The 15,743-nt window shown below is 38.1% G+C and overlaps 1 protein-coding gene across 4 annotated transcripts in view; it reads right to left on the bottom strand.

Moving 5' to 3' along the window:
* DPY19L1 (dpy-19 like C-mannosyltransferase 1) overlaps positions 1-15,743 on the bottom strand; it is a 108,597-nt gene that overhangs the window by 63,715 nt on the left and 29,139 nt on the right. For 3 of the 4 annotated variants that reach the window (XM_057504652.1, XM_057504651.1, XM_057504650.1), the window contains exons 5-8: positions 15,382-15,502; positions 14,589-14,682; positions 13,138-13,260; positions 646-703 (exon numbers count right to left, since the gene is read on the bottom strand). In XM_057504652.1, the coding sequence (XP_057360635.1) occupies positions 646-703; positions 13,138-13,260; positions 14,589-14,682; positions 15,382-15,502 (396 nt within the window). The remainder of the gene's footprint in view (positions 1-645; positions 704-13,137; positions 13,261-14,588; positions 14,683-15,381; positions 15,503-15,743) is intronic. The other variant, XM_036897358.2, reaches the window with a different exon arrangement.

A 15,743-nucleotide genomic window follows, 5' to 3' on the forward strand; every position in this document is an offset into this window, starting at 1 on the left:
CAACATCACTACACCCATTCACAAAGGGGAAAAGAAGACAAGTGAGATTAAATGACTTGTCCAGGTCACACAGCCACTAAATGGCAGAGCCAGGATTTGAACACAGGAAGCCTGGATCCAGAGTCTGTGCTTTTCCATGTTGTTCTCTTTAGAAAGCCTTTAGTTACATGCAAATTTATAGTTGCATGCAAAATTACAGTTACCTGCAAAGGATATTTAAAAGTTTGTCGAAGTTTAATATAAATTGTATATAAAAACTATATAGTTATCCCACACAATGAAGTTAATTCTATTTATAGCTAGCTTACTTCTCTTACAGCTAAAACATGAACGTTCACAGTTTTAAATTATATAGAGAATTGATCCAGACCCACTATTTCTTTAAATCACTTAGATATATCACATAAAAGACATAATGGTCACAAAAGTTAAAAAAAATGCTAGTGTTTAAAAATTGTAATCAAAGTAAGATAAAATATTTATAGAATGCTACCATAAATTTAAAGAAATTAAATTTAAGAAAGACTCTTGTATTTCTAAAATATCCTCAAATTAAAAAAAATATGTGACTGACTACCAAAAGAAACTTGTATTTCTAGAAGTACAATCCCATAAAGATTTTGAAAATATTTGTTGACTACCTACCTCTCCGTGATTAAAAAAGAAGCATAACACTGTAACCAGGCCTCCTAACCGGCTGCCACTGGAAAAGAGGACAAGAAAACACAACTCAAATTAACAGATATCCAGGTCAATTCTAATAATTTCTTGAAATAACGTAACATGATAAACTTTACAAGAAGTTTTAGCCAAACTAGCACTCTACTGTGCTTATTTACAAAATAGCTTATTTCCTCTAGAGTATAATTAGTCAAAACAAGTTTCATTTTTTAAAAATAACTTTTACATCTTTAAAATGTACAGAAAAAAACACAAACTGACAGGGAATAAAAAAATTCTTAATTGTCATGTTACTGAGTATCATGCAACATAGTCTTTCTTTTTCTTCTTAAGTACCACATATTTATTTGTGTCCTTCATCATTTCTCCAACTATTTTTCTTGGGATGCAAAATATCCAATCAAGAACAGGGAGAGGGGAAGTGCAGAAAAGGGTTCTATGGTCATAAAGTGGGAACACATCCCACTGTCTCCGGCTCTTGGAAATTCACGAATCACGCCAGCACATTACTAATTCAGTATTTACCAAACCCCAGCCCCAAGTTACTTTTCTGTAGAACATGCTTGGGGAACACTAATTCACAAATAAAGTTTTACCTTCATTTGTTTTCAAAAACTTGTGAAGTAGAACACAAACACCGAACTATGACAATCAGGGGTATACCTCTAGCTAAGAATTCACAGTGGAATAGCTCCTAACAACTAAACCTTCATTTGTTCAGGTGAAAGAGAAATAAGTTCCCCATTCTCCATCAACTATGGTCAAAAGCACTTGGGGAAGGCAAAGTATGGCTGTTTTAGGTTTAATCCATAATTTCTTTTATCTTTACTCATCTTTACTTTCTTTAGCTCATGCTGCTTTCTCATGGTTTTACCCAAAAGTCTTTCTTCTTTCTATTCATCCAATAAGTATGTGTATAACACAGAGAGGACTGGGAGGTAACAAAGACGCAGACATAGGTATTCCAGGCCATTACACTTAGCCCTGGGGATGTACGACTGAGGAAATGCAGAGGAGATACATGAGTTGGCAGGGAGAATCCATGTGGTGAGAGCACATATGCCCTCCGCACCTACCCCAGATCAGCCAGGAAGAGCTGGGTCCCCAGCACAGGGGGCCATTCAGCCTTGGCACAGGAGAGTGAGGTTTACATGTTTAGTGGCAAGTAGGTTACAGTGTTTCTCTACGGAGTCAGGGGCCCAGCCACTTGCTGCTCAAGAGAAGAGGAGGCAGTGCTAAAGGCTGGAAAAAGGGAGTATCTGAAATACCACTTGGATTTAAGGAGAGGTAACAAGGGAAAACAGAAGAGCCACAGAGCCATCCTTAAGGGATCAACGCAAGCTGAAGCCCACAAATTTATGGGGACACTACTGGTAGGATTGTGTGATTCTTCTCTACTGGTTATCAACCTGGACTGGCACAGATAAAATATAAAGAGGCAAAACAACAGCCTATTGGCCAAAAAGTGATGGAAATGATGGATCACAGAAATAAAAGGGGCAGACAGAGGAGCTACAAAGGAGAACAGTCCAGGAAGCAAAGTCAAGGCTCTTCAGAGGTGCAGCTCGCCTTCTTCGAAAGACCAGCTAACAGTCAACCCCAGGCTTTATTGCAAGTGATGAGACATTTGAAATGTCATACCGGAGTACACCCCCACCACAGTGTATTACGGCTGTTTCTCCCTATCCAGCATCTGATAAGTCCAGGCCCTTTTACATTTTGCACACCAGATAGGTGAAGACTTTTTTGTTACTGTTATTTTGATTTGTACTTCCTGCCTACTTGTACAGACCATCATTTTAGTGGGTTTTTTTTTGACAATATGCATTTTCTCTTCTGTGAAGGACCTGTTCACATTCCTGTCTATATTCGATTGTCTGTTTTCCTATTTAAAGATTAGGGTTGTCAATGTTTTGACTGTCATATGTGTGACAAAGTCTTTTGATATGATTTATGTGTATTCTACCAGAAATAAATTTTAATTTTTAGATAGTTAAATGTCATGATTTTCCTTTATTTCTTCTACATTTCCTGCCTTGTCTGTGGTCTTCCCTACCTCAAAATGATACAGTGTTCTAAAATTTCTTCTAGTATCATTGTATTTTACACTTAAATCTTTCATCCATAGAAATGTATGTATAAAGCCTGAATTCTGTACTCTGAAACAGGCTGCCAATTATGCTAATACCATTTGTCAAAGAAACATTCCTTTTCCCAATGAAATAAAACCCAGCCTTTATCATATATTAATTTCTTTTAATACTAGAATCTGTTCTATTCTAGTAGTTTGATTTAGTTCTCTATTTTTGTATCACAGTATTTTTATCACTGGAGCATTATGGTAATTTTGATAATGAAAGTTCCTTACCCCCAACTACTTTTTCTTTTTCATACTTCTAACCAGTGGCCCCTCCCCAAAAAACTACTGGGCTCCTGATCAGAACATCATTAAACCTACATATAATCTGGTAAGAACTGCCATTTATATGGTGGTGCATTGCCCATTCAGTTGGATAGCATGTCTCCCTCATTTATTCAATTCTATTTCTTTAAATAAAAATTTTACAAACAAGCAATAAAAAAAAACCCATAATACTTTAGGGATTTAATGTAAAATTCCCTTTTAAAAATGCCCTGGAACAAAGAGAAGTCAAAATGGAAATTTTATAACTTTAGTTCTTTTTAATGGCAGAGTAAAGATAGGGATGGGGATGAGTGTAAAAAGACAATGAGGACAGAAGAATCACAAATCCAATTTCCTGGCCAAATCCCAGGCTGTGGTCTGCCCAAGAAGGCTTCCGCCCTCACCCTGTTGACTTAGAGACAGCGGGACTCTGAGGCTGGACGTTTTCCTAAAGGCAAGAGGAGTATAACAATACTCTTTTCACCAAATTACCATAAATAGCTTATGGCCCAGAATCTTCCATGAATATAGACAGCTTTGCTTAACTAACTAGGGAGGCAGATTTTCAGGCATTGTTTTAATCCCTATATAGCTAGCAGGGGAGAATAAAATGTGCTTATCTATAAGGTGCACTCTGAATTATAATCATTATGAAACAATGTGACATTCAATTAATCTAAAATAGTGTCCCCAGCATTTACCTCCCTCTCCTCTGATCCTTACACATAGGTCATGGTATTTTGCTAAAATGAAAGGATGTTATCATCAGAATACTTCAGATTATTTTCCCCATTACAGCTGATATTTCAGCATTCCCTAGTGGTTAAAAAAAGAAGCTTCTTCTACAATATTACCACCAACTGTCAGAAAATATGAAAGCTCCTATTGTGCAAATTTTAAAACATTCTAAGCTTTCTGAACTTACCACATTTACTCATATATCTTTCATTAACCTTTTGAGCCTTGATTTCCTTAGATATAAAACGAGGGGGTAAGAATGTAAAAGAACTTAAAAAGTACTTTTCAGTTCTGTTCTGTTGTTTAATAATATAATTATTTTCTTTCCTACATCCTTCAGTGACATGGATTCAAGTCAATCATCACATTTTGGTAAGCTTGTTAATCACTGAGGTTTTTACTTCTATTTACGAAAGAATGATGAAACAAACATGCAAAGTTCAATATTCAAAGAGAAAAAAAAAGTAATCATAGTTAATCAAAATGGTATAAATAACTCTTGAAATGTGGGGTTTTTTTTGTATAAATGCTTAAGAAAGAGAAAATGAGAGAATTTGGAAATAACTGAATTAAGAGAATTCCAGTCTTAAGTTCAAGATACAAGGCTTAGGCACCCTGCCAGCTGGATAAGAAATGCCCAGCAGGTAGTTTGAGCTCAGAGCTCAGCATCTGCCCCTAAATTCAGGGGTGGGCAGGGACACTTTAGAGTATTAAGAAAGAGACAGAAAATAAAAGTGAAGATAGAGAATGAGAATCAGGGAGGCTGAGCACAGAGCTCGGCTTAGGCCTCCCAGTCTGTTACAAATAACAAATTAATGCCTTTAATTTAACTGTTTCCTGGGCCAAGAAACAGAATATTTTATTTACTAGACTGTGAACTTCCCACTTCATCACTGTAGCTGCCATAATGCCTAACAAGGAGTCTTGCCCAGGGCAGAGAGTGAAAAGGTACCTGAGGAAACATAAAAACGATTCAACCAAAAAGACTGCTGGCATGCATTTTTTCTTTTTTTGGAAACTTTCCATCAAACACATCACACCTCACATCATTGCTACCGTTGGTCACTAGCCCAGATGGAGGCTCCTGCTCGTCATCACACCGTGTGTTCAGTGGTGCCTCTGCAGGGACCCCATAACCACGCAGCTTGGCTCCCCATCCAGACCTTTTACTGTGCGCTCCAGAAGCTCCATTTCATGCTGAACAACGTCCCTCACCAGCATCATCAACCTCTACCCAGATGCTTCCCTCTCCTCCTACCCGAAAACCTCACTGTCTTCTGAACACTCCCCCCATCACTCGGTCATGCTCCTGTACGGTTGAAGGCAAGAGGAAAGGCGAGTAGTCGCCTCTACTGCCAACTTCAGACACTATTCCTGGACCCTCCTGCTCCCCTGAGCTCATTTCTCTCACTCACCTCCTCACAGATGTTACCTCCCGACACTCCAGCTCATTTCCCATGATTCACAGCTGTCCTCCTCGCAAGCGCACCTAGCTTCTCACCCACTGAGGCCAGACGCAGCATTCCCTGCCCCTCTCTGCCATTCCCTCTACTGCACTGAGGTAGCTGTTTGAAAGTGATCTGTTTTACGAACTTCTCTACATTTAATGTCTGCTGCTCAGTCTCACTGTGGCCACTCTGATCTATCCCTGATTTCTTCCTCCTCTTCTGAATATTTACCTTTCTCTGTCTCCACTCAGTTCTCCACTGCTTCTCAGCCCTTGTGAGAAAAGCCTAGCCGGTCTTTCGCAGACATGGCTAGTCATCAGAAAATGCCTTTTCTTCCACATGAAGAACCAACCAGTCAGAATACAATGCTTCACCTACTGACTTTCTGTTCTTTTCTATTATCTTGTTTGGTCACTGCAGGTTCATAGTGGCTTCTTAGATACCAGAAAAAATATATTTTAACACTTTATTTCTAGGCATGTTCCAGAAGCCCTGAGAGCCTAGAAGATTAGTCTGTGTGTCACACTTCCCTTTCAATTTTGATTAAGGTCCCTCTTTCTGTCCTGAAGTGAATAGTCACGGTTAATGTAACCAGTTTTCCTACTATGTTCTCATGATCCAACCCAAGTTATCTATGAATTGACTCGGTGTTCTCTTTAGGAGGCTCTGTGGAGGAACAGACTAGCTTTTTATATCAAATCTGTTCTCCTCCACAACACCGCTAGTTTTAAGGAAAAGTTGAGATTTTTTATTCTTCATGCCAATTTTGCTTCTATTGTTTTATTTGACCTTTTTGTTGTTCTTACTTCATTAAAAAAAAATAAGCATTTATCATTTATGCAGCCTGGATTTTTGGTGAAAAACATGTCTTAAATAGGCTGTGGATTGCACCAGCTCCAACTTTTCCAGCTCCAAGTTATTTTTTTGGAATGTTCTATTAACTTGGCCTGCTAGCTCATCTTTAATCATTTGATCTAACAGTTGTATATGAATATTTAAAAGATAAGTATTTCTTTACAGTATGTACAGATGAAAGTTATTGGTTGAAAATATTGGCATCTTTTCTCCAAAACCTTCCCCTTTTTATGTCACTATCTCAGCAAATGACAATCACACTGTTTATTGCCCAAGTCTGAATCCTAGAAAGAATCACTGACATTCCTCTTTAGTTACCTCTGAAAGTGCTGCATATGTACTTCTTCAGTAAACAATAGTCTTAATTAAAGGCTGGAATCTGCAGAGGAAAAGCTTCAGATGAGTCCACTGGAAAAATATTTCCTAAATTGGAAAATGCCAATAAAGCTTATGTGACAGACAACAATTATTATTGAGCCTTTCATATATGGTAATCATGAGCTAAGTTTTTTCAATACTTTATTCATTTCATTCAAGTAAAAAATATTTTCTGAAAGCAGGCATTCTTGTAGGTGCCTTGCAAATATTACCTTATCCTATTCTCGCATAAAAGGCAGTGCTTCCTAAATGTTACAGTCTTCTCCCTCCTTTCCAATCACCTCTTTAAAATTCTCCTATAAGCTTCCATTTCAGTTAACCTGATAAAACACTTCACCTCCCTGTTACAACCCTGAAAGGCTTCTGTTACATCATACTTTCTTCTATATCTACAGGCAAACCAAAGAACTGGCAGCTACTCTAAGTTCTTCCCACAGCATTTATTCGAATATGTGAAAAACTCAATGTTAACAAGTTACACCCACCATTTAGAGCTTCCATACAGCTTTTTCATCCTCCAGTCTTAATCATGACAGCTTAGGATAGCCAGACATCTAAGGAAATCTTCTAACACAGAAGGTGAAAACCAAAAAATAGGGAATTAGAAATGCTAAGATTATTCAGGGAGGAAGATAATCAATATACTCAGAAAGAAAGATACTGAATCTATGAAAAATATAAATGAAATACTTTCTTTTTTTAAAAAAAAGGAGCATTCAAAGTAAAATTAAAATCCTTGAAAATTATAAGTAGGTAACAGAAATGAAAAACTCAGTAGAAGGGCTGGGAAAGTAAATTTGATTAAATCTTCTAGAATTTAGAACAAAGACATTAAAAGTAGAAAAGATATGAAAATTAAAGAAACAGGAAATTTAACAGTCAAATAATAGAAGTTCTGAAAGAAAAAGCAGAAGGAATGAAATAAGCAAAGAAATAATCTAAGAAAATTTCCCAGAAACAAAGAGTATAGTTGCAAGACTGTGACAACCCATGATATGTCCAAGATAACAAATGAGAACAGATCTACACCAAGATACATTGTGGTGAAACTTCAGAATCATGGAGACAAAGAGAAGATTCTATAATCTTCCAGAGACAGAAAGGGAAAATTAAGTCACATACAAAGGCTTAGAAATCCAAATAATTTAGGAATGCCTGAATAGCAGCCCCTAAAGCAAGACAACAGTGTGATTGATGCCTTCAAAATTCTAGAGTTCAATACTCAGCCTATCAGTCAAATATCAAGGTGTCAAAAACTTATCTTCCTTTTACCCACTCACAAAAACTATTGAAGGATGTACCAAAGTGAGAATATAAACCAGGATACAGGAAGAAGAGAGCTAATATAAGAGACCAATGAAGGAAATCCCATCGGGTGGCAAAGGAAAATGCCAAAACAACAGTTGTACACCAAACTATAGAAAGCAGTCAATCCAGAGCCATGTACTGACTCATACCAAGATCCTCACATTTTATTTGACCTGAGGATAATGCCCCAGGTGAACCCGGACCAGATTCTTGTCTGTATTTTGTCCTGGCTCCCACATGCCTTACTAAGGCCCTAGCTTACTAATGCCTTACTAATACCTTACTAAGGTATTAGCTAAACAAGCTGTTGTGCTTTGGTGTGCTCCTGGGAGCCGGGGTACACGGCGGTGAATTTACAAACAGGACAGCTCTTCCCCTGACATTTCTGCTGGGAATTCAGGACCAGGCCCACACTACATTTCATCCAGATGCCCTTACCAAATGAGTCCTACATTTATCCCAGGACTAGCTCATGACCTTGCTCACTCACAGCCTATGGAATCGGGCTCCTGGTTAAGAACCCATATGTGATTTTTTTAGGCCTGACCACAGACAGTTACAAAGGTTCACCTGACAGTCTTCATGAGGACAGCTGCCCACTCCCACAGACAGTGTATCTTGGTCTCTGAGGACACAGGATCCTGGCCAGTCACACCTTTCACATCTTTGCATTCCTAGGCCCAGCGCCTTCATTCCCAGGCTTCTTTATCTTCAGGCAGAGGTCCTCTTCAGGTGCCTCTGACAAGGGCTCCTTGTGGGGGGGTGGGGCAGGAGGCACCCTGAAGACACTTTGCTTACTCTGAATCAGTACCAGGTACTTAGCCACTCCCAGCCCTTTCCCCTCTCCCTTCCTCCTTCCCTGTCAGGGTCCACAAACTTGCCAGAGCCTTTTGTACAGGGCTTCCTCAACAATGAAATGACTCCCCTGTCTGTACTGACCCACCTGACTCAACCAGTGCACTGTGCCTGGGGGGACATGGACAGGACAGTCAATGTTTCCACCAGTTTAGTCTCTTGTTTATACCAACACTGTAAGTAATAAAAGGCTTAATTCGTTCACTTTTGGCTCATTGCTTTAATTAGCCATTCCAATACCTGGCATCTTAGTTTTGTGTTTTCTAGCTCAGGTGAGCTCCTGCAGTCCCATGACCCAGAGACCCTGTTGAGCTACCTTCTTCTGGGAACTTTCATCTAATAGTGGAAATACTGCCCTTTCCTTACACAGCTGGTTTGTATTTGATACTCAGTCTTTCAAAACCAAACAATACACCATATTTAAGGATACATACACAGGTGCTAAAGTTATTTAAAAAAAAAGGCAAGGAAATAATTAGCCCAAAATTTAGGATAACATTTCCTGTGAGGCTTGGGAGCAGGGAAAGGAATGGAAGAATTTTAAGTGAATGAAAGCTTATGACTTGCTTCTTAATCTGAGTGATGGGTACACAGGTGAGCACTTTACTATTCTTTTAAAATGTTCATAAAGATTTTATACAATTCCATAGGTAGGACACATTTCACACACAAAAAAAGTTCTTTCAGGGAGAATAGTGGGTTATATAGTAGATAAGGTACTCAGATCATAGAGATGCAGAAAACATACAGTAAGGAATTTCATATAGCTGTTTCTTATAAGACTCTGAACAGTAAAATTCAATGAAAGTACTCCACAGAGCACACCAACCAAAGACAGGGAGATAGCAGTGGCAGGAGGGGCCTGGCAGGACAAGCAGGCACTCAGGGTGAGCTGAGCTCGTCCCATGATGAGTTATCAACCCCCTGGCTGCTCATTGTTTTCTCCAAAACAGCTGCTCAGATGATGCTTAATCTAGAATGGAACCAAATTCTGAAGAGCTTAAAAACCAAAAAGGGATATTTTCTGGGTACCCTTGGATAGGATGTCAAACCGGAGAGGGGTCAAGGATTCTACTAAAAGATCTAAAAATCATACTCAAACTTAAGTGTTTTAACAATTCTAAGTCTATTTCCCTTGTCTCAGGAAATGTGGCAAAGGAATTTTTGTACATCCTACAGCTACAGTTTTAATAAGGGGTGTAGGAACTCTAAAGACAGTGGCAGTCATGATTAGTGGGAAACACTCAAGAGAAAATGAAGCACAAGAAGACAGAGACAGAGGCCCCACAGGTTGGCCGCAGCACTTCTCTGTGCAAACTCGAAGTGTTTTTGTGCATCATTTTACCATCCTAAGATTAAAAATAAACAAACACAACAATGGGTTGGCCTGGCCTCCAGATAATCACTGTAAGAGAAGTATGGTGGTAGAGGTGGATGGTGTAAGACTGTAAAGACTAGACGAGGGGATGACAAGGGTAACCCAAGGGGCTGTCCTGTGAAAAAGTCTTGATTCAACTTTGTCCTTTGCGAGGGGAGGACAGGAGATGCACATACTCCTTGGCAGATGGGAAGGAAGTAAAAAAGACAAACTGAAGGACAGCAACAAATAAAGAATAACTGGTAGCAAGTTATGAGCAACAAATAAAGAATAACTGGTAGCAAGTTATGAACTCTTAACATAAATAGCCTCAAAACAAAAACATGTCTTCCAATGGACATCCCTCTTTCAGGACTAATTATGTCCTAAATTAATTTTCCACTAATGGAAAAATGCACTCTCAAAAAACAAGGTTTGTTTTGACTGCTTTTGAAGTCCAAAGCCAGGAGAAATGACTAAAACCAACTAACTGGTGAACTACACATACTTCTGGGATAGACACACAAACTCTCTCTCTCTCATACACACATACACACACATGCCTCTATCAGAGAAATAATAGAAACAGGAAACAAATGGAGCAGGTGTACAGGGAGCGAGTGAGAGAGGTGACATGGAAAAGATAGGCTTCCCAAGTTAAAAGGGGTTTCATAGTCTCAGTTTCGGTTTTCATGAAGCTTAAATACTTCATTCCATGAGACCTTTGAATTCCAGTACTACACTCCCTCTTTTATTTGAGCTAATCAAAGTATTTCTGATATAGTATTTCCAAAAAGAAAGAAAAATCCTATTTAGAAACCCTGTTATTACTTGTACACATCTTTTATACCAATAAAATTTATAACAAATTTTATGTGTGTGTATATTTTTTTCCAGAGAGCTGGCTGTTAAACATTTACCAGCACATCACTGCCTAAGGGTAAATAATTAATAGCTACATATACCATCCAATCTAGTCTTGCTCAACAATGCACAATGGCCTTGTAAAAGAAAGCCCCAAACACCAGAATAATGCTAAAATCAAACTAAACTGTAAAGAACAAGAGTTAGTATTATTTGCTTGATATCTGCCCTTTGGGTCCAGTAAGAAAAGCTTTTGGCATTTATCAACAAGAGAATTCCATTTCCTACGAATATATTAATTTCCCTCCAAAAGAAGCAATGGAGATTTTCCTAATGGCCTGCTAACACTTTATGTTCCCATCTCCCTGCTGAATAAGACTTCACCCAGCAAGGTATTAGGAAACTGGCCTCCAGAAACTCTTATTCTGTGGCTGAGAAATGTCAGGCCATCTTATGAAATAAATACCTGTAACTATGAATTAACAACACAGATTTTAGAAAACAAGTAACATTTTAGAAAATAAGGTATTTTAAAGAAATACTAAACAACTGAAAATTACAGAAAAAAAAGTACATCATGAACAGATTACAAAAATATCTTACTTCATCTCAAGTCAGAGCTTGGCAGCCCAGCCTCCTTTCACCATTTGTCTATGTTTTCTGTTTTCCTTTCTACTTCCATTTCTTGTGAAAAGGATTGGCTTATCTGACTTCAGAAAATTTACCTCTGTATTACTTGAAAACAAAATATACTTCTGGATTTAAAATGTCATACTCATTGTGCCTGTTAATTTCTAATCTGCTAGACAAATCTCAACTCTTATTTCCCAATATGTAACACAATTTACAGAAAGATTATAGATTCCTCCTCTTACTCTTCAACCCACACATTAAGAAGTCTGCAGCTTTATCCTATTTTATGAAGTTAGAAGAGTGCCTAAACGAACCATCAAGGAAAAATACCAACTAACCTAGTAATCTGAGACCTCTAAAAATACTTCTGTCAAGAACATTTTGAAAAGCAATGAAAAAAAAAACTGATAGAAAACTATATTTAACATTATATAAACCAGGATCATTACTGGAGAAGAGTTTACATGCCTGCCCTCAGCACACAGTGCAATAGTCATGGCATCCTAGAGTATAAGTGGCTCCTAAAGCACAAGAACTGGATGCTCATTTGGGGCTGGGTGGGGCTGGGAAGAACCCTGAGTTTAGGATGTGTCTGCACAGGGCTAAAGAGATTATCAGAGTTTAAAAAAAGCCCTTGAACAGAGCAAAGGGAGAGCTAAAGAAATGAAAACGTGTGCCACTACTTCAGTCTTCATATCTAAGCACAGCTCCAGAGGGCAGACCACAACTGGTATGAGAGTCGGGCAACACTGAAGGGGCCGGCTGGGACACAAGGCAGTGATGTAGGAAAGCTGAAACAGCGGCCACCCTCGGTGCTAGGAGACGAACCAGAGACAGCTATTTAGAAAGACCCAAATGCTCCTAAGGTAAAGTTACTCTCTCCTACTACCCTCAGCACTGTTACAGATTTTTTTTTTAAACTAGAACTACAATAAGAGAGGAGACTTTACCCTTCAACTCAGCACATGCATGTGTATATACATATATACAATAAACAACAAACAGAAATTTCTCTAAGGAACACCTTATAAAATGTGGTACATTCTACTATTTACATTGGTATTCTTTTTTTTTTCCAAGTAAAAAAAAATTGCTGGGCCTGACATACTAAATTGATTTTAAAATCCCCTACTATGTCATGCCCTGCAGTTTGACAGATGATATGTTGAAGTAGTCATTGGCTAACTTTGGGGACAGGTAGAAAAGTGAAAGGTTGCGTGAGCTCATAGCTCAGCTTGAATCCTGTCCCTCCATTGGTCAAATTTCTGATTTCCTTTAGAATCGGTTTCAAACCAGCTTGGCATTCAAGTCACACATCAACCAGCCCAACCCATTTTCCCAATCTCAATCTTCTACAAAGCCCCTTCAATAATCTGCATCCCAGTAAAGCTGATCCACTTTGTTACCATCATTCCATATCCCAGGTTTTCCACCTTTGCCTCTCCCTGGATTCTTTTCTCCTCCACCTGTCCAAAGTGCTCTGATGCTCCACGGCAGAGATAATGCGACCCCTCCAGACAGAACAACTGTCTCCTGCCCAGGATTATGAGCATTTTATCCTTGTTGTCTATCTTCCATTTATATGCACCCACCACTGCCTCCATCTCCCATCTCACCTCACGGCCACACTCTCAGCACTGAAACAGGCAGTCTCAAAAAGAAACGACTTGGTATATACTTTACAAATGAACATGAATCTTCCATGAAGGGAGGAAACTGCCATCAGGGGACTGCTGGGGCTGAAGACAGAAATCTCAGGTCAGGGCCAAAACATCTAGAATCCCTCAACCAAAAGCAGAACCTTGTACTTTGCACAGCACATATCGTATCTTCCACCTTTGAAACAAAGTCTATAACAAGCATTATGGGAAAATGATAATGAATGCTTATTTTAATAAATGCTTAGAAATTCTTTCAATCAACTCATAAATATAGTTTAATGATTTAGTAATAATGCCATGGTGCATATTTTGACTTCTCTTACTTAAAAACATATCTCCCAAATGCAGTAAAGTTTTCTGTAAGATAGCAGGGCAGTACTTAGCAAAATGAATAGATCTCTCCTCAAGTCTCTCATCTTCAGCTCATCATGATACTAGGTACACTGGCCTTGCTTTCCCCTCAAGTCAGCCTCCTCTTTTGATTACCATAGACTTTTAGTTATTTCTGCATGTCTTGTTTCATAAACAGAATTTTTTACATCATCTTTTAAATGTGAATTTTTCATTTCACTCTCCCCAGTCACACAATTAAAAGAATTAAGAGCTAAGACAGAAATATTAGCATCAAAGCATCTTAAATCTATATGTAAATATATTTTAAATTGATCTAGTAATCTCCTCATTATGACAAATATTTATCAAGTAACTGCTTTACACTCAAACATTGAACTAGGAATGCAATAGATCTTTAAGGTACTAAACTGAAAATGCCACATTTCCAAAGCAAAGAAGATAGTGGAATAACAGCAGACTCAAGCTCATTAACCCAAATTGAAAGTCATATACTAGGCTCATATTTTGCACTACAAAGAATCAATAAGCAGTAAAACAAAATTCTAAAGATGCTCTCAAGATATTCAAGCAAGTACACTATGTAACAAACTGTCCAAAAAAAAGAAAAAGAAATATGAAAACCTTTACAGAATTTGTCGATCATTTAATTTTAGGAATATTCTCAACTATAAAATCAGATAGAATATTAAGTATCTGTATAGAATATATTTCTATTTTAACATAAGCAAAATAGAGTCATTAACACCATTTGATAATGAATGGTCCTTTCCTTTATATTTTATGTAAACAATATATAGCACTATGCTCAAAACCTATGAATATTTAAAATCTATCAAATATCCCCCAAGGCTCTTTTTTAAGCCTTTAAGTTTGGCTGGCTATGCCAATGGTGAGATCATTCAAATGGGAAATAATTTTGTATCTACAAGTAATTATACTAGAAATAACAGTGTTATAAAACTGAACTGTAAGTCAATCATTATCTCACTATTTTTATTATTCTAAAATATATTATAAACATATGCTAAAAAATTCTCAATGAGTAGACTTACCTCAAATATGTGCCATATATGAAGAATAATGCCATCATTAGTCCATTTAAAATAAAAATCACAGCAACATAAAAGCAAGCAGGATCTCCCAATCCTTTAAAAAAAAAAAAAAAGCGTATGCTCTAACTATAATTTACTTTATATGTCTGGCAATTTATATTAAGATGTGTTTATTTTTGAATTGGCACAGATACAGTACATGGTTTCCCTGGTTCCCATAAGAACATATGATACTACAACAGAACGAAGATGAGAAGAGAGTAGTAGTGGTGGTAGTTTTAAAACAGGGCCGCAAAATCACAGACACTCCTCAAGTATGGGGTCTATGCTCCTGCTTTTGTGTCTGGCTGGCCTTGTGACTGCTTCAACAGACTACTGAAGAAGCCATACTGTGACTTCTAAGGCTAGAGGAAACCATGCCATGTTTAACTTGAAGCCCATGAAAAGCCTGACTACGCTGAGATACTATGCTATACAAAACCCTAAGTTGCAAGGAAAGGGCACATGCAGGTGTCCCAAGTAACAGTCCCAGCAGAACCCAGCCTTGCAGGCAACCCAGCCCAGGAGCCAGAATGTAAGTGAAGCAGCTCCAGTTAATTCCAGTCTCCCTAGCCATGTGAGTCTAGCCAAGGCTTCTGATTTGACAGAAACAAAGCAACCCTGGTAAACCCTGCCCAAATCCCTGGCTTACAGAATCCAAAGGTATAATAAAATGGTTGTTTATACCACTAAGTTTGCAGCAAGTTTATTATGCTGTAACAGATAACTGGACAATATCACAGAAAGAACTTGCCTTCACAGCTTTCAATAGGACTGAGTCCTTCACCTCTGGTAACCGTCCAACATGTCTTGGTTTGAATACCAATCAAGTCCATTGTTTTGATATAAACCCGGTACCAGCTGGCTAAGATTACCTGTTTTTTAAAAAACAGAGACATTGTAAGAAAAGATCATCAACAGTATCAATACTAGAATATTTTGGATACATTATGACAATTATCTAATTTTCATTTCTTGTACCAGGCACTTGGCTCCCTCTAAGTCTAATAAACTGAGCCCCTACACAGACTCTTTACTGGTCAGTCCTCAACTGTTCACTCCTCGGGGAGACAAATAAAACAAAACACACACAAGACTTAGTCTTCAAAAGCTACT

This window comes from Manis pentadactyla, chromosome 7 (genome assembly GCF_030020395.1).
Source record: "Manis pentadactyla isolate mManPen7 chromosome 7, mManPen7.hap1, whole genome shotgun sequence".
In the NCBI taxonomy this organism is placed as follows: Eukaryota; Metazoa; Chordata; class Mammalia; order Pholidota; family Manidae; genus Manis; species Manis pentadactyla.